The sequence below is a fragment of the Polypterus senegalus genome, chromosome 6 (genome assembly GCF_016835505.1).
Source record: "Polypterus senegalus isolate Bchr_013 chromosome 6, ASM1683550v1, whole genome shotgun sequence".
Taxonomy (NCBI): Eukaryota; Metazoa; Chordata; class Cladistia; order Polypteriformes; family Polypteridae; genus Polypterus; species Polypterus senegalus.
Window position 1 is genome coordinate 129,973,851 of NC_053159.1, and position 20,590 is coordinate 129,994,440.

Consider the following 20,590-nt stretch of genomic DNA (forward strand, 5'->3'; position numbering starts at 1 on the left):
ATCTATCAAATAGTTAATGTTGAATTATATGTCCCCTTATCAAAATTGCTTGTATTTTTTGATTCTGCTTCTCAAATAGTAAGACTTGTCAGTAAGATGCACAAACACACACACACACACACACACACACACACACACACATATAAAATTATTATATATATATATTATATATACAGTATATATATTATGTGTGTGTATATATGTATACACAGTATATCTTGCACCTTGGTCATGCCTAGGCAAGCATATCAGAGAAATAAACTGAATAGAAATTATAAAATGGTTGCTTTGCTTCTTTAAGTACAAAATACTTGCATTTGAGCAAAACCGCTGCAGGATGGTGATGTGCATTTCAGAAGTTAGCAGACATCTAGCCTTTGGTCTGATGTGGTCTGATTTACTGCAGTGTGCTTCGTTCTGCAGCTGTCAAATAGTTTTACATTTATTCAGTTGTGACCTTTCTGAAAAGGACAGGCATGATTAACTGCATATGCATTATTCTCCCATAGCACCCCTTAGAGGCTGGGAACTGTATGAGCATTGACTCGGTCTGACAAGAAGAAAGGGCATTTTTGTGCTACTATTCTGTACAAAGTGTACTGTTCATGATAATTCCTGTGATTCAGGACGGTAAAATGTAACTCCTGGCAGTACATACATATTTCTCTTCAACTTTGATATACGTTTTTTGCTGGGAAAGTCTACTGCAAGGATTTTCGGCAGCATATTCTTTTCACAATTCTGCTGTATAAGCAGTTAATCTCACCAAACCCCATATTTTAAAACTATCATTTTTTATTATTACCTGAAAATGTTTGTTACCCATTACTGCAAGCTAAGAACTAGTAATGAGTGAACCCCCACAGAGTTTGCTTTGGCATGCCTTTGTTGAAATTGTAAAAGTGTTCAGAAACTTCACTGAACTCTGCAGAATGCATCGACATCAGTAGGGAAGGAGGAACTGAATTAGTTCCGAGTGTATTCTGATGGTGCAGTGGTCTTTTAAATGTCCCTGAGGGCTAGGAATGCTTGACCAATTATTATTTTATAATTATTTTGGGCAAAACTGTACATCTGTATTCTCTCATATATATATATATATACACACACTAGCAAAATACCCACGCTTCGCAGCGGCGAAGTACTGCCTTAAAATGTTTATTAAGAAGAAAATGAAACCTTTTTAAACTGAGGGAAAATATACCAATAATTATTTGTTAAGGATCTCTTTGTATACCACATTGTGAGTTCGGCCCTCCGGTTGTAATATGACCAAGCTGTGCGCTGAGCTTACTCTTGAGCATGCAATGTACAGTTGGCCATGTGAACAGTAATCTTGTCTCAAATCTCACAGCTTGGATTGCTGCGGTCATAATCGGTTTGAGTTTCATGGTTTGTTTTAATTACGACAGTATTTGTAGGACTTGTGTTGAAGCGACATTCGGCATCTGTCAAGCGTTGTAAGCATACAACCGGTTTCATCGATAACTTCGCATCCAGCTTTTGAGAGTTTAAACATTCATAAACATCAAAGTGTCCACTACTCAAATCGTCACCTGTGAATCCAAGATGTTTAAGAGGCATTGGCGGTTGTCGAAAGGTGTAATATATTTGGCCATTTCGGTACATTTCAAAGCGACAACCAGACAATTCAGTGGCAGCCATCAACTCGCATGCGGAACCATAGGTGAAGGGTTTAAGCATTTCACTCTTATAGTGCTCCTGTGTAGTATAATTATCTCCTGTACCATCATCAGTCCACACCTTGAACCTGTCCCAGTCATTCAATACATAAGACACAATGTTCCTCCGGATATCAAGAGTGAGCCTGATATGGCCGTGCAATATGTAACAAAGAGAATGGAAAAGGCAGGTGCCATCTCTGGGCATGGAAATCACTCGGTAAGTGACAGTGAATCCCGTGGCGAAGCAAGGAAGGAAATGTAGAGACCGGAGAGACGGACGGCCTTATATAGGCAGGCAGCCAACAATGTGGGAGGCGGAATGAAACCTGCTTAACTTTTGTAAGTAAGCTGTAAGGAATGAGCCTGCCAAATTTCAGCCTTCTACCTACACGGGAAGTTGGAGAATTAGTGACGTTGGAAACTTCAATATGGCAGCCGACAGTGGCATCATACCACTGAAATAAATATGTACTTCGGTTTTGGTTAGCACAGGGAAGCCACCTACCAAATTTCGTGAAGATGGGGTCAGCCTTCTACCTACACGGAAGTTGGAGAGATATATATATATATATATATATATATATATATATATATATATATATATATATATATATATATATATATATATATATATATATATATATATATATATGTATATATATATATATATATATATATGTATGTGTATATATATGTATGTATATGTGTGTGTGTGTACAGTCCCTGACAAAAGTCTTGTCACTTGTGTACTAATTGACCTGAACTGCCGCTAAAATATATTTCTAATCAAGATTTTGTTACAAGAAATGGGTCATTTTAATCCCATCAGCTTTTGTAATAATCTTTCAGCGCAAAACGAAACTGACAAAAAGTATTCTAATATTCACAGCTTGGTAAAGCCCATTGAGTCAATTTTAGGCAAGACATAAGTGTTGTCGCCTTGTAATATGCGCTTCGCCTGTGACTAATAATGGATCAAATAGGTCTCAGGTGTGTATAAAAAGAACCCCAGTACACTAGACCTTCACATCAACTGCAACTAGAGACTAAAGTGTTGATTATCAAGAGGCTGAAGACCAAATCCACTGCTGATGTGGCAAACACCTTGAATGTGTCTCAGCGTCAAGTTCAGAGGATAAAAAAAAGATTTGAAGAGACTGGAGACGTTTTTGACAAGCCCAGGTCAGGAAGACCCCGCAAGACAACTGCTCAAGAGAACCATTTGTTGACTCGAAAATCCAAGGCCAGCCCATTTTCCACTGCAGCAGAGCTCCACAAGACCTGGTCACCTGAAGTCCCTGTGTCAACCAGAACAGTTTGTCAGATTCTGTCTCGAAATGGCCTCCATGGTCGAATCAGTGCCCATAAGCCAGCACTAAACAAAAGACAATTGAAAAACCGTGTGGCATTTGCCAAGGCCCACAGCCTGCTAAAAAGTGACAGAAGGTGGATTTTTCAGATGAATCTTCTGTTGAATTACACCACAGTCACCGCAAATATTGCAGTAGACCTACTGGAACCCGCATGGAGCCGAGATTTACCCAGAAAATAGTGAAGTTTGGTGGAGGCAAAATCATGGTCTGGGGTTACATCCAGTATGGGGGTATGTGAGGGATCTGCAGGGTGGAAGGCAACATCAATAGTCTAAAATAATAAAGAAATCTTAGCTACCTCTTATATTCCCAACCATCAAAAAGGCCAAATTCTGCAGCAGGATGGTGCTCCATCGCATACTTCCATCTCCACATCAAAGTTCCTTAAAGCGAAGAAGATCAAGATGCTCCAGGATTGGCCAGCCCAGTCACCAGACATGAATATCATTGAGCATATGTGGGGTAGGATGAAAGAGGAAGCATGGAAGACGAAACCAAAGAATATTGATGAACTCTGGGAGGCATGCAAGACTGTTTTCTTTGCTATTCCTAATGACTTCATCAATAAATTGTATGAATCCTTGTCAAACCGCATGGATGCTGTCCTTCAAGCTCATGGAAGTCATAGAAGATATTAAATTTGGATCTCACAGCACCACTACTTAATTTGCTGACATATTTTTGGATTTGCAGTAAAGTTGTTCATTTTCTATATAGGCGACAAAACTTTTGTCTTGCCCAAATTTGACCTTTCTGTCTTGATTAAATGATAAATCTTTTTTCAGTGAAACTAATTTATTTCAGTGCATTAAACATCATTTGGGAGGGCTTTAGCTTTTAATATGAGCTATTTCTAACACCAGTTGATTAATTAAAAGTCAGGTTAATAGCAGGAGTTTCTACAAAATAGAGAAGTGACAAGACTTTTGTCAGGGACTGTGTATATACACACACAACTATGTCATTGTGCTCACAGAGTTTGAATCTTTGTGCCACAAAGCAGCGATGTAGGACTGGCACAATACATGGTTTAAAGTTTTAGATGGAGCATTTCCAATGATACTCTATCTGCAGATGCTTCACACTTTTTTCTTTCTTTTTTACTTACACCAAGAAGATAGAAACATTCGTCATTAATATATGTGGAGTTTTATGTGTTTTCTGACTCTGGGAGTGGGAGGACTCCTTTAAGGCTTGTTTTGACTTGTAACCACACTGCCTGACTTATTACGCATGCATTTGGCTGGCATACAAAATTACCCATTCAGCAGCAAGTGTGCGAGTGCACAGGGATCGGTGTCAAATGCTCGGTGGCAGTACTCCTAATATTCTCATTATGGTCAGCTAGCATACTCCTCAAATGAAGATGATGAAGTTTGCTTTTTTTTTTAAGCACATTCATGGAGTACATACCAAGTAGTGACATCATGCATGTGCGCAGCAGATCAGCAGCCACAAATAAGGTGAAGTGGAGTAAACTTAAAGTGGGCACATTGTTTAATTTCTGCACATGGTTGCTACAGCTCTGTCATTTACACCTTGCAAACCACCTCAGGTTGGGAAGAATACATTTTTTGTCTAAGCTAGCTGCACTGTGATTTTGAAGGAAAATATTTTGTGAACAAGGTCATCTGCAAACACATCATATTTGTAAAATGCTTTGGCAAATTTTGTAAATCAACACCACTGATAACTAACCTAGGCTATCTTTTTATTTTGAATCTGCATTTTATGAACATTACACAAAGAACATATTGTAGACCTTTTAAATATGTCATACCCTTTGTTTAGGATCTGCGCTTTTATTTTGCGTGACATTTATTAAACTATTTCTCCCTGCTTAAAGGATTAATTCAGTGTTTTTCAGTTTGAAGCTTTTTTTTCTCACAGTCATTGTACACATTGTTTTGGCAGGTGGAAATTATGTTATGTAAATTATATTTTATACATTTTTCAAAAAAACGTGCCTGCCCTTGCTGTTTAAAATGTAGTCTACTGGAACCTAATCTAAACATGAAAACAAAACTCTTAAAACCTGCCTAATACAGTCACTTTGAAGCAGCAGCAGTGGTTTCAATTATAAAAAATGTGCCTACTGCATTTTGGAAGTATGTTTATGAAAGCAAAAGAAAAGTGGAAGTAACAGTTTATCATGTCTTTGAACTATTTTTATATTACTGAGGTAAGGATGTGTTTGTGCCTGCCCGTTTAAATTACTATAGAATGGGGTCTGCAAAGTCAGTCCTGCAGGGCTGTATTGGATGCAGGTTTTTGTTCCAATCCATTTTCTTAATTAGAAACCAATCCTTGGCAATAACAGATGTTGTTTAATTTTATGGGTTGTTAGTGTTTTCATTCTGCCATGTCGGGTCATTCTTATATTATAGGTTTTTTTTTTTTTCCCTTCCCGAGGATATCATCCAAATGGTTTATATCTTGAAGTGGATTAGTAATTTTTACTCTAACATTGTTTCTATTCAGTTTCCTTCCAAACATTTTATTAAAACAATTCATGATGGATATACACAGGCATAAATGGGAATGGGTTAGATGGAGAATTGCTGTTTCCTTTGCCATTTTTTCATCTTACTGATAGTAAGGAGCAAGTAAAAACCATGAATGCAGCTGTATAAGACCACTAAAGATGTCCTCCAGGGCTGACTTTGCAAATTCTTGTTATTTGAACAACCAAGGTCTTTGCTAACTAAATTTAGCTTTGCGGACTGAGCAGTCACATTTTATTTGTAAAACTTCTCATGATTTACTGTAAGTGGGAGCCAAACATCATCAATATAGCAACTTGTTCTGCATTATGCTGAAAAAATGGAAGGTTCTGTTCATTATAAGGATGTGTTTGAATTATCAATACATTTGCAGCATTGGCTGTGAATTCTAAAACAAAACTTTAAAAATGTTGCAAATGATGTCTTCGGCAGTTGCTACCAGATATTAAAGGTGTTCAGACTTCATAACAATACACCAATTCAAATATTTCCTATACTTCCTCTTAAACACATTGCTTTGCCACTTACCATGAGGAGGTCATGGTAATATATTATACATATTAATATATTTTGAGTAGCACTTGACTGTAGCTTTGAGCTGAAGTGTATGTTTTTTGTCTCCAGGCTACTAATGTTTTCTGTTTGCATGTTTTTCTTCTTGATCATAAATTCATATAATTTACAGGAATTAATTAATTAGTTTCCTTCTATTTGACAGCATCAACAAAACTCATTTCTGAAAGTTTAATTGTTGCACTCATTCCTAGTCTTGTCGTGTGATCCTGTTTTTTGTTTAGTATCATAGCTTTTAAAATTTTATAAGAAAGTTCAAGTCGATCTGTTCTTAACATAATTCTTCTTTTTGTAAAAACTTGATTGCTATGTATGGATTGTAATAAAATTAATAAAAAAAAAAAAAGAAAGTTCAAGTTCTTTAAACCAAATATCTACCCCCACCAAAGTCTGCAATTACCAATTTTAACCATTATTAACACCTTCTGAGGAAAACTGTCCGATTTTCTGTGTTTTTGCTTTAGGGTATTTTACATGAAGCATAATTTTAGCAATTGTTCTGATATGAAATGTATCTGTTCTTGCCATTTCACTCCTGCTTTTAGTCAAATAATTAGTTTTACCTTCAAAGTCCTTGAGTATATTTCATGTACAGTTGTATTGTTTTAAGAACCTATTTAATCCTTAGTACAACAGTGTAGTTGTATAACTCACATTTCAGGGAACTGTAGAAGTATATTGAGGCATTTATAAATTTCAGAATAGATAGATCCCTCTGATTTAATACAGCATTCTCAAACCCACTTTTTTTAGTTCAATAGTGTATTAGAAAGCCATGTTTTGTAAGCTGAAATCTATGAAGTAGTTTTTCTAGAGTATAAGGAACTATTACATCACGATTTAGCTGTTTTTAATTGAGCCTGAAATTTCTGGAATCATCTGTGTTTCCTTCCATTCCCTCAGCGCCAAACCCCCCCCGCCCCCCAAATTGAAATGCATCCAAGCATGAGGAGTACAGATAGACTGAAATGACGTGGAAATCCATCTGTATTTCATATTTTTGCACTTCTAGTCATTTTGTTTTCAGTATGTGCTGCACTATTTTGTTGCATCAGGTTTTGTGTCATTACCCGTTACCATTTTTAATTTTTATATATTTAGAGATAAGTCTCAAAATTGGAAGGCATACACAATATGATATAGTGTTTGTGCTCACAGATGCTTAGAAAAATGTCTACATAACTAACAGAACATTTGTTCATTACGTTTTTAAAGATGTTTGTACCTTCTGGGATTAATACAGTGCAACAAATACAAATACTCGAGATTAATCCAGTTTTGTGTCACAGGACTGGCTTGCATACTCCAAGTCCAATAGTTGACTCATGTTTTTTTTTTTAATTAAATAAAAATGAAGATTTTTTTTTTAAAAAGGCAAAAAACAAAATGCTACAGTTTAAAATTAGCAAGTTAAATACTTATTATTCTTAACACTTGCTGTGTTTTACATGCATTAATTAAGTCTAAGCAATTTTCCATTACTACAAAATATTACAAAAATCTATATCTATAATTCACTAAGAGCACGCAAGACAACTAAGAGAGCCCCGCCCGCCAACTCTAACCCTCCTCCCGCGTCATGGGATATGCACGACAGAGCCCTGCCCGCCAACTGTAACCCTCCTCCTTCGTCCACCGTTGACTTTTCATTGTTCTTTTCGGTTCCGGCTGCTTTCCTATATAGATAATCGACAAAGACACCCGACCATGGGGTATGCACGACAGAGCCCCGACCGCCCACTCTAACCCTCCTCCCGTGTCATGGGGAACGGATGACAGAGCCCTGCCCGCCATTCACAAAGGGCACGCAAGACAGAGAGCCACGCCTGCCAACTCACAGAGCCCCGCCTGCCAACTGTAAGACCATGGGATACGCATGACAGGGCCAGGCCCGCCAACTCCTCTGATGGCCAATGAAGATCATTGCTAGAAGTACATACAGCAGTAGGTAGGCCAATGTTATGTTCTTGGACAGGAATGGCGGTATCTTCTTGAAAAGCAGCGTAAAACTGAATGTGATGACTGTGCATGGGGTTTGCGAGTTGACACTGAAAGGAATTGGAATGAGTTTGTAAGTGCTTCTTGAGAGCACGAGTTGTTTGAAGCATTGCTGGCAATGTTCACATTGCATAATTCGTTCAGTGGAGTGTGATTTTAAATGTGCGTTGAGATATCTCTGCTGTCGGAACGTTTTTGAACAAATAGTGCATTGAAAGACCTGTGTGGAATGCATTTGTTCAGTGGAGTGTGTGTTTAAATGTGCTTTGAGATATTTCTGGAGCATGAAGGTTTTTGAGCAATTGTTGCGTTGAAATTCCAGTGTGAAATGCGTTTGTAAATGTTTTTCAGTAAGAGGATCGTGGGAAGGTGACGTCACATTAGCGTGGCTGCAGACAAATGTTTGTGTTGAATGGATTTGCACATGGTTGAGGAGATCCATCTCTGTAATGGCACTAGACTTTGTTACCAACCTTCACCGCAATGTTCTGGAGTGTAAGAATATCACATCTGCTACCTCACAAACTGTCCTTATTCCCCAGATTTCCCTGACCCCATCAGATTCAAATTTACCTTTTACTTTTACACGCAGACAATTTCCTGTTAGATTGGCGTTTGCAGTGACAATTAATAAGCCACAGGGCCAAACTTTCAAAAAGATATGCCTGTATATGCCAAAACCAGTTTTCAGTCACAGACAATTGTATGTTGCTCTCTCCAGAGTTCCATCTTTTATTCACTCACAGGCGTATCCTCAAACCCTCCCCATTTGGACAACTGTGTCTTTCAGGAAGTGTTCACACATCGATAAATAATTATGCGGCGTATGCTACGCCGCGGGTTGGCTAGTCTTTGATAATACACCAACAGATGGCAGTTTTCTTGTTCTCAATCTTACTGCCACCCTAGTTAATAAAGTTTTTTTTTCTTTAAACCTACTTAGAAAAAAATGTGCTCATACCAAAAATTCAGTTTGGGCTCTCTTCAACAACAAAATTGAGAATTCTAAACGTACACTGTATAACAAAACAGTTTGAATGATTCATTCAATGAATTGGTAATTGAGAGATTCATCCTCTCTTTCAGGACTGAACTATAAATATATTCAGAGAATGTCTGTCTGTACTGTATCCACTTGATCCTCTCAAATGATGTTCCATTAAATATAGGTATTGTGGAATAGGGATTATGGCATTTATTTTTACAAAGTTACTTAGTTCCTTTTTATTCCCAATATATAAAAGTATGGACCATATTGAGCTATTCTTTGTGTACTTAGCTATTTAACAGTTTTTACTGGCAGTCTTCAGTCCTTCAAAGTTGTAGCTGTTTTATGTTTTTTGCATCTAGAAATATGGCAGCTCAAAGATTTTTTTTTCTAATGTGCATTGTTATTAAATATAGTTGTAATTTTTTAAAATATAGTTGACTTGTTTACCATGTTTAATAATTCACCTCCATAAACTGTAAGAGGTTAAACAATTAGACAAATATATTATTCTCTTCTAGAAACTCTAAATAAATTTACTGATAGAAACTGGATTTTTGCACACATTCTAAACCCTTAATTCACTGCTGGTATTGCTGATCTGTGATTCCTTTATACAAAAAGTTGAAAATAATCAAATCTGTGTCTGTACTTGTTTATTATTCTGTTTTTTGTAATATAAATGTATTACAATAATTAGGTCTAGCTTCTCTGCATGATTTTTGTACTATTTTATTTTTTTTAATTTCCCAAAAATGTAACTCAAAGAACAGTATTCATCTTTTTCAGTAGTTGAAATGTGTGAATTTTTTGTCTCTGCATTTTAAAAAGTAGTATGTGCTTCAAAAATCCGTTTAAGATCTGTAAGTTTTCCCTCTCCCATTTTTTTTTTTTTTTACTGATTTTGAGCTTTTACATAACCGTGTAGGAAGAGCTGATGCTTAAACAAAATGTTCTGTAGGAAAATCACAGCTAAATTCTGTCTAATTAAATAAACATTTGTTTTGTTTTTAGTGCTTTTAATTTGTTTCTACTGTAGTCTAATATAAGGGGATCAGATAAGTGTATAAAAATTACAGGGGCTTGCCACATTACTTTGGCAGTTACTTTAAGAATGTTGGACAATTGTCCCCTGTGGATGTCATTAATTTCCTGTTATTTGCTTGTGAACAGCTGCAGTAAAAAGAAAAGGTTAGTTGGGTAGCATCTGGTTGGTCTAAATTGCTGGCAGGGCCACAAACCTATGTGAAGAAAGGTTGGAAAACTGGCTTAAGTCCCCAAGGCACTGTTGTGACACAGACTAATGGAAGCTGAGTTCTTTTTAGCTGTGAGGTACAGGTGTTATTTGAGTGCTAGAAGAATGAAGACGTGATCATAAGACTTGACTGTCGTCTAGTTTTTTTAATCTTAAAGCACTAAGATTCTAAGACACTAATTTGCCTTCGTATTTTACAGACCCTGGTTGGGCTTCTATTAACCGTGGAGTGCTAATATGTGATGAATGCTGCTCTGTGCACAGAAGTCTTGGACGCCACATCTCTATTGTTAAGCATCTTCGACACAGTGGCTGGCCACCCTCATTGCTTCAGGTATATAAAAATATGTGAAATTTGGAAATTGTATGAGTGAATAAGAGAATTTGATGATGAAAACATGGCCTTGAAATCAGTTATTAGGTTTGACTCTTAATGAATGTAGAAAGTTGATTATTTTTTTTTTTTGGCTTTAAAAATGAGTATAAAAGTGTTCACAGGTTATTGGTGGAAAGCATGTGTTTCAGATGAAAATTGGAAGCTGTTTCCTACAATAGACTCGTGATTATGGAAAAAAAAAAAACTGCTAGAATGAAATTATTAAATAAGCTAAAAAAAAAAGGGTGATGAGGGGCATATCGGTGTTACCTTTAGTAAAATTACTGAATAAGATCATTGGCATTGGCTAGTGCTTTTTTCGTTACTTTAGTGCCTTAGGCTTGAATTGTTCCCTTTTTGTTTGGCTTTTTTATGGTGTTATCATTATTGCTGTCCTAGATCCCATTTTCAGTTATCTTAACTTGACCACTGTAATTTAGAAAATAGGATAAAAAGTGCACATCAGACTCATTACATTTTTCCATATTACCAAAATGGAAAACAGTTAAAGGGAACTTGTATGTACATGGCCGAAAATGTGATGACTCAGTTAACACAATTGCTTCTTTCATTTTTACATATGATTACAAAAAACGTATTTTGGTAGAATTTAAAATGATTTGAAATTAGCCTGGGAGAACATAATTTTTGAAGGAGTGCACAGAGGGAGCTCTGAATACATTAACAGTACTCCAGTTAATGCTGTAATTCAGTAACCAATAAATGTACATTTTGCAAATGCAAATCACTGTACATTCTATTTATAGTTTCAATTTATTTTCTTCCAGAGTGAATTGTCAAGTGTTATTACATGTAAAAGATTTATATTTTATAAGTGCATTAGAAAATTAAACTTTTATGAAGTTGACTGTATTCTTTACAATCAGCAGATTTTTGTTCTTTTCATTTTTACCCTTGCATTTTTTTTTTTTTTTTAAATATCAATACTTTTTTTAGTGGATTTAGATGTACACGTCAATAAAAATATTTTCCCACTATAATTAGAAACAGAGGTGCTCACTGCAGTCTTGAATAGAAAAGAACAAACTTGCTCTTTTCGTATTGCTTAATTTATGTACATGATCATATAGATTAGAATTAAAGTGCACAATAACAAAAAAATACATAAAGACAAATAAAATGAATCTTCACCAGATTACACTTTTGTTATTTCAGTTCATTAACTTGCTTCCAACCTTGTAGTACTTGCTGAAAAGTCTTTAGCTCAGGTAGAAATGCTCATGTGAAAGGAGCTATAACGCTCCAGGATGAAGTTTATGTTTAGTCATTTGCCTCTTTTTTTTGCGCATTGTAGTAAGTATAACCTCCAGAGTTTTAATATTATGTTAAGCAAAATCTTCTTTTTTGCCAGATGGTGCAAACACTGGCCAGCAATGGAGCAAATTCTATTTGGGAACATTCTCTCTTGGATCCAGCACAGGTGCAGAGTGGTCGTCGAAAGCCCAATCCCCAGGATAAAGTTCAGTAAGTGACTATTGTTGGTCATTCTGAATAGTTCTGAGGAGAAAAGTAGAATAAATATATGCCATTCATCATACCTTGAGCTATCCTCCAAGTCATTTTCTTCCAACCAATTAGCTGGGGTCATATATTCTGGACCGCTAAGGCTTCCTGTATTTAATTAACATAAATGTTTATGAACATATTAATTTGAAGATTGAACACTGACTACTTTGTGCAAATGTTACAAATATTATCTGTATATTTCTATGTGTAATATCTAAATGTGTGTAAGTTCTATTTTTTAATTTCAGACTTTTTCCTCAATAAAATTGCGGTCGGTAAATAAAACATGTTCACAAAACATTTTAAATAAAAGATATACTGTACATGTGGCATATACAGTGAATTTAGAAAGTATTCAGACTCCATCACTTTTTTTCACATTTTCCTATGTTGCAGCCTTATGTTAAAATCATTTCAATATTTTTTTTTTTTTTATGAAAGCAAAGAGGAATGACTTAAGAACATTAATTTTAGGTAGAATGCCCAGTGGGGGCTGGGCAGTCTTTTGGGCTTGGAACCCAGCAGATTTTTTTTTCTTCAGCTTAACTGGTGTGTTTTTTCTCTGTCCTCCTGGCCATCATACCCTATTACTCATCTTCAGAGACTTGCATCATGATATTGTGTATAAGGACATTACTCTTCTGCTAGTTATATCTGTTTTATAACATTGTACAGATTTGTTTTTCATTATTACTTATTCATTAATATTGCCTAATCTTATTTGTTCTTTTCCTGTAAGTTTTTTTGACATCTTACAAAGTACTTTGAGCCACATTGTTTGTATGAACATTGTTTGATACTGTATATATATATATGTGTGTGTGTGTGTATATATATATATATATATATATATATATATATATATATATATATATATATATATATATGTATATAACAGTGCATCCAGATAGTATTCACAGCACATCACTTTTTCCACATTTGGTTATGTTACAGCCTTATTCCAAAATGGATTAAATAAATTTTTTTCCTCAGAATTCTACACACAACACCCCATAATGACAACATGAAAAAAGTTTACTTGAGGTTTTTGCAAGTTTATTAAAAATAAAAAAACTGAGAAATCTCATGTACATAAGTATTCACAGCCTTTGCCATGAAGCTCAAAATTGAGCTCAGGTGCATCCTGTTTTCCCTGATCATCCTTGAGATGTTTCTGCAGCTTAATTGGAGTCCACCTGTGGTAAATTCAGTTGATTGGACATGATTTGGAAAGGCACACACCTGTCTATATAAGGTCCCACAGTTGACAGTTCATGTCAGAGCACAAACCAAGCATGAAGTCAAAGGAATTGTCTGTAGACCTCCGAAACAGGATTGTCTCGAGGCACAAATCTGGGGAAGGTTACAGAAAAATTTCTGCTGCTTTGAAGGTCCCAATGAGCACAGGGGCCTCCATCATCCGTAATTGGAAGAAGTTCGAAACCACCAGGAATCTTCCTAGAGCTGGCCGGCCATCTAAACTGAGCTATCAGGGGAGAAGGGCCTTAGTCAGGGAGGTGACCAAAAACCCGATGGTCACTCTGTCAGAGCTCCAAAGGTCCTCTGCGGAGAGAGGAGAACCTTCCAGAAGGACAACCATCTCTGCAGCAATCCGTCAATAAGGCCAGTATGGTAGAGTGGCCAGACGGAAGCCACTCCTTAGTAAAAGGCACATGGCAGCCCGCCTGGAGTTTGCCGAAGGACTCTCAGACCATGAGAAACAAAATTCACTGGGCTGATGAGACAAAGATTGAACTCTTTGCTGTGAATGCCAGGCGTCACGTTTGGAGGAAACCAGGCACCGATCATCACCAGGCCAATACCATCCCTACAGTGAAGCATGGTGGTGGCAGCATCATGCTGTGGGGATGTTTTACAGCGGCAGGAACTGGGAGACTAGTCAGGATAAAGGGAAAGATGACTGCAGCAATGTACAGAAACAACCTGGATGAAAACCTGCTCCAGAGCGCTCTTGACCTCAGACTGGGGCGACGGTTCATCTTTCAGCAGGACAACGACCCTAAGCACGCAGCCAAGATATCAAAGGAGTGGCTTCAGGACAACTCTGTGAATGTCCTTGAGTGGCCAAGACTTGAATCCGATTGAACATCTCTGGAGAGATCTTCAAATGGCTGTGCACCGACGCTTTTTATCCAACCTGATGGAGCTTGAGAGGTGCTGCAAAGAGCAATGGGTGAAATTGGCCAAGGATAGGTGTGCCATGCTTATGGCATCATATTCAAAAAGACTTGCTGGCAAAAGTTCATCAACAAAGTATTGAGCAAAGGCTGTGAATACTTATGTACATGTGATTTCTCAGTTTTTAAAATTTTTAATAAATTTGCAAAAACCTCAAGTAAACTTTTTTCACGTTGTCATTATGGGGTGTTGTGTGTAGAATTCTGAGGAAAAAAATTAATTTAATCCATTTTGGAATTAGGCTGTAACATAACAAAATGTGGAAAAATTGATGCGCTGTGAATACTTTCCAGATGCACTGTATGTGTATATGTTGTTCTTCACATTTAATATCCCAGAATGACAAAGTGCAAGCAGGATTTTAGAAAACTGCACAGAAATTTTAAAAATAAAAACTGAAATATTAATAATGAGCGCATTTACATGCACTTTAATAACCTGGTTTCTAAAATGTCATGTAAACCTTTACTGCAATTAGAGAATCTTGTTTATTGGTCTCAGAGAAACCAGGTTAACACACACAGATTTCGCTGCAAGTAACCCGGTTGTTTGACCAGCTGAACCCTTCACTGGGTTACACTTAAAGAGTTTATTGTCTACAGGTGTCTGTTGCACTCTGAGTTTGCCTCCTTAGCTTTGCTTTCAGTGGCCATAGTTAGAAGCATCCACAAAAATAAATCTGAGGCAAATGCTCAAGCAATTGCATTATTCCTTCTCCTTGTTGAAATAATCTGAAATATACATATAGAACACAGTCTCTGGAGCAGTTTTGGGGATAGCAGTAAAGTGCATTACATAGTCCGATTTACTTTTTTAAAAGTAATATCTAACCTAACAAAATACTTAATTTACTGAAATAACAATACCTCTGTTAATATTATCCTAGCAGCACTGGGTGCAAGGTAAGTAATGCACATACCGGTATGGTGCTGCTTTGCAGGGTGCAATCGCATAGCCAAGTAGAAAAGAGATGCATGCAAACCAGTAACCAATATTTTATTAATACATTTCTGCTTAGTTTTAGTCCAGCTATTTACAATATATGTGTTGAAATGGTGTAAGTAGGTGATGCCATAGCCAGTATTCACATCACTAATCACCAGTGGCTCAGGTTAAGGTTGTCAAAAGGGTATATATTTTGTTTACTTCACTGCACATGAAAGACTAAACGTAGTTATAAAATACAAAAAAAAAAATTACCGTAGTCTTCATACTTATTTTCAGATTCACAGAGGACAATGATGTTGCGCATCCTGCACATTTTTTGTGTGCAGTTTACATCAGCACGTTTTGCCAAAAGAGAATTACAGAAGCATACTTGCAAATGTAAATGGACATTTTTAAGAAACCAGGTTTCTGCCTTAACTAGGTTCTCATCTTATCACACGTTTGTGTATCCATATAAATGTACTCCTTGACACAAATATTCAGACATTTTACTCTTTACTTTGTTGTAGCATCTTTGGCATTGAGTCCGACTTGGAGTCATCTTGAGTATGATTTGACAAGCTTCACACATCTGGATTTCTGTATATTCTGTCATTCTTGTCTGTAGAAATTCTCAAGCTCAGTCCAGTAGGAAAGAGACCTTTGGTGGACAGCTATTTACAGGTCTCTCCACAAATGTTCTGTTGGGTTCAAGCCCGAGCTGTGGCTGGGCCACTGAAAGACATCTCCAGAGTTGTTACAAAGCTACTCATTTGTTGTCTTTTCTTTGTGCTAATGGTCATTGTCCTGTTGAAAGGTGTACCTTCTGTCTAGTCTGAGGTCCAGAGCACTGTGAAGCACCTTGATTAAGGATATCTCTGTAATTTTAGCATTCCACCTTTCCTCAATCCTCTCTAGTCTCAGAGTCCCTGCTGCTGAAAAACAACTTTGCACCATGATGCTGCCACAACTGTGTTTCATTGTAGAAATGGTATTGCACACATGGTAAGCAATGCCTGGTTTCCTCCAGTCACAACACCAGTCTTGATTTTACCAGACCTCTCATCATAAAGCCTAGATAAGGATGCTCTGATTGATTGGCCGCCAATCACAATTTGCCGATTTTCTCTAAAAAGAGACTTGATCAGTAAAAAGGCCAATTACAAAAAATATTTTGTAATTTCTTCCAAGTTTTACAATAACTTAGTACCTTGCAAAAGGGAGCACTGCAACTATGATAGTACTACTATAGTAGTTTTTTTTTTCATTTTCGGCAGACATCCTGCACTGTAAACAAAGAGTAGTGAGTGGAAGCTTGTTTTATCAGTGGTATATTAGCCTTTACATTAAAGAAAGTAGAGTAATAAACTGAAAAAAGTAACTGGAGAAGTCCTGTGCAACTAGACAAACAGCAAGAAAAGCTTCTCTATGGAATTAAGACTTTTATTGCGCCCTTTAAATTAAAACAGATGACACTTGAGTTTGGACAATGAGCTTGTTTAAAATGCAACAGTTTACACTTTTAATTGGAAACAAGATTTGTGCTGTATTTCTTATTTGTTGCTGTGTGTCGTATAACGTAGATTTTGGTAAGAAACAAGTACTACATAATTAGAATGGTGATCCATATTGTTTAGTTACACCTCAAGAATTTTGAATGTCTAGTTGATACACTTTAGAAAAAAAACACACCTGTTTAAATATAGTAAATGTATTTTTAACAGCAAAAACCTGTAGAGCAATACATGATTTAAAACGATTAAAATGTATAGGGTGGTCCGGATCTAATTATGCAATTTTCATTACTCTATATCTTATTAAGTTTATTACATAGAAAATCACCCGTAAAATCCTGGACCATCGAGAAGTGTGTGAACTGATGACATGAAGAATTGTCTTCGCGCCAAACTGGAATCGTCCCCACATAAATCAAAGTCATCCATACGATGTGGATCTGCATAATTAGATCTGGACCATCCTGTATAAGTGCATGTATATTTACATTTAATTGCTAAAATCAATTAACACTAGAATTACCAGAGCCTACGAAAAAACTCGTAGATCCGTCCCACCTTGAATTGCTTCTCACCTCTCCGTCACTGTCTTCTGTCCTTTAAATGTGTTGATAAGTAGCAAGCATTCTGCTATCACATCCCCCACCAATGCACAGTTTTCTCAGCTCAAGTCCGTTTTCCTGCGTGTCAGTTGCTTGGAGTTGTATAGAGTGAGAAGTCAAGCAAAATCGCACCTTTTATAAATACTACAGTGGTGTGAAAAACTATTTGCCCCCTTCCTGATTTCTTATTCTTTTGCATGTTTGTCACACAAAATGTTTCTGATCATCAAACACATTTAACCATTAGTCAAATATAACACAAGTAAACACAAAATGCAGTTTTAAATGATGGTTTTATTATTTAGGAGAGAAAAAACAAACCTACATGGCCCTGTGTGAAAAAGTAATTGCCCCCTTGTTAAAAAATAACCTAACTGTGGTGTATCACACCTGAGTTCAATTTCCGTAGCCACCCCCAGGCCTGATTACTGCCACACCTGTTTCAATCAAGAAATCACTTAAATTGGAGCTGCCTGACACAGAGAAGTAGGCCAAAAGCACCTCAAAAGCTAGACATCATGCCAAGATCCAAAGAAATTCAGGAACAAATGAGAACAGAAGTAATTGAGATCTATCAGTCTGGTAAAGGTTATAAAGCCATTTCTAAAGGTTTGGGACTCCAGCGAACCACAGTGAGAGCCATTATCCACAAATGGCAAAAACATGGAACAGTGGTGAACCTTCCCAGGAGTGGCGGCCGACCAAAATTACCCCAAGAGCACAGAGACGACTCATCCGAGAGGTCACAAAAGACCCCAGGACAACGTCTAAAGAACTGCAGGCCTCACTTGCCTCAGTTAAGGTCAGTGTTCACGACTCCACCATAAGAAAGAGACTGGGCAAAAACGGCCTGCATGGCAGATTTCCAAGACGCAAACCACTGTTAAGCAAAAGAACATTAGGGCTCGTCTCAATTTTGCTAAGAAACATCTCAATGATTGCCAAGACTTTTGGGAAAATACCTTGTGGACTGATGAGACAAAAGTTGAACTTTTTGGAAGGCAAATGTCCCATTACATCTGGCATAAAAGGAACACAGCATTTCAGAAAAAGAACATCATACCAACAGTAAAATATGGTGGTGGTAGTGTGATGGTCTGGGGTTGTTTTGCTGCTTCAGGACCTGGAAGGCTTGCTGTGATAGATGGAACCATGAATTCTACTGTCTACCAAAAATCCTGAAGGAGAATGTCCGGCCATCTGTTCGTCAACTCAAGCTGAAGCGATCTTGGGTGCTGCAACAGGACAATGACCCAAAACACACCAGCAAATCCACCTCTGAATGGCTGAAGAAAAACAAAATGAAGACTTTGGAGTGGCCTAGTCAGAGTCCTGACCTGAATCCAATTGAGATGCTATGGCATGACCTTAAAAAGGCGGTTCATGCTAGAAAACCCTCAAATAAAGTTGAATTACAACAATTCTGCAAAGATGAGTGGGCCAAAATTCCTCCAGAGCGCTGTAAAAGACTCCTTGCAAGTTATCGCAAACGCTTGATTGCAGTTATTGCTGCTAAGGGTGGCCCAACCAGTTATTAGGTTCAGGGGGCACTTACTTTTTCACACAGGGCCATGTAGGTTTGGATTTTTTTTTCTCCCTAAATAATAAAAACCATCATTTAAAAACTGCATTTTGTGTTTACTTGTGTTATATTTGACTAATGGTTAAATGTGTTTGATGATCAGAAACATTTTGTGTGACAAACATGCAAAAGAATAAGAAATCAGGAAGGGGGCAAATAGTTTTTCACACCACTGTATATTGTTATTTGGATCACATGCATTTCATATGTGTTCCGTGTCTACAATGATCTATGCCAACACATTGTTAAAAAAAGAAACGTTTTTCATGTTTTAGTAGTAATTGACAAAATGTAGACATGAAGTTTATAATGTGTGAAGCCTGAAGTCCAAATATCAAAGAAACACTTTTACAAAAGGTACAAATATAACAGAACAGGTGCGCTTTTATTTAAAAATATAACTGCAGAAAAATAACCTGCGACATAGACACACATTTACTACAACCGTTTGGTGGTGCAATGGTATCAACTGTTGACAGGTAATCAAAACTTCACGGGTTCGATCACCGACAAGTCAGTTTTGAGAAGTAAACTGCTTTTATTCTTACTATTTTAGAATAAAAACATACATTTGATTTCAGTCTGTAACAGCTGGTGTAAATGTATGATACTTGTAAAGGTTAGACACTTGTAAGGTTTTCACATAAAGATGCGCTATAGCTCTGCACTCTGTAGGAAGAGAGTAAATAAACCAAGGTAAATAAGTAAATAACATTTGATCTGGCTCTCATATACAAAGTACAGTGATGGCAGCTTCCACCTGCAGCTATAGACTCTTCAGTTTGCAAGTGACTCTACACGCTAGTGTTTACATCTGGACAGTGTACGTGCCCTAAAAAGAAGTCTGACTGCATTCTCGTACCAATGCTTGCAAAATGAAGTGTCTGCATGCACTTTTCGTGGCATTACACATGTATTTTTTGAGCATGCCCGTGTCGTTCAAACACAGGAAGCTCTGCAGTGTAGTTGTGACTTTCTTTTTTCTTCGGTTATAGTCTTGAATAAAATTGCCCTTGTTTTGTTGTACATCAACATTTGTATGTTACTTAATGTACATAAAAGCCAGCTCGAATATTATTTGTCTGGATTTATTTACTTAACTTTGTACAGAGTGCAGAGCTATAGCGTGTCTTTATGTGAAATGAAGTGTTTTTTTATTCAGTTTCATTCTCTCAGTTGCATTCATGATCCTACCCTACCCCCCACGTCTGACATTGTTGTTTTCACTTTGTCATTCCTGGAGTACTGTATGCTGCTTCATGTGGGTGAAAACAAATTGAAATGATTTTAGCACAAGGTTGAAATATAACTAAATGTGAAAAAGTGAAGTGATCTGAACACATTCTTAATCCACTGTATATGTAAAATTAACAAAAAAGCTGGAACACATTACCATATGTACTCGCGTATAAGTCAGGTCTTGAAACCTAAAAAAATCAATCATTAAATTAGTCCCTGACTTGTACCCAAGATCAAAAATGCGACAC

At 36.9% G+C, this 20,590-nt stretch overlaps 1 protein-coding gene across 5 annotated transcripts in view; it reads left to right on the forward strand.

Annotated features, from left to right (window-relative positions):
* Positions 1-20,590, forward strand: part of git1 (G protein-coupled receptor kinase interacting ArfGAP 1) — a 100,966-nt gene that overhangs the window by 40,776 nt on the left and 39,600 nt on the right. For all 5 annotated transcript variants that reach the window (XM_039757185.1, XM_039757186.1, XM_039757183.1 and 2 more), the window contains 2 exons: positions 10,577-10,710; positions 12,125-12,237. In XM_039757185.1, the coding sequence (XP_039613119.1) occupies positions 10,577-10,710; positions 12,125-12,237 (247 nt within the window). The remainder of the gene's footprint in view (positions 1-10,576; positions 10,711-12,124; positions 12,238-20,590) is intronic.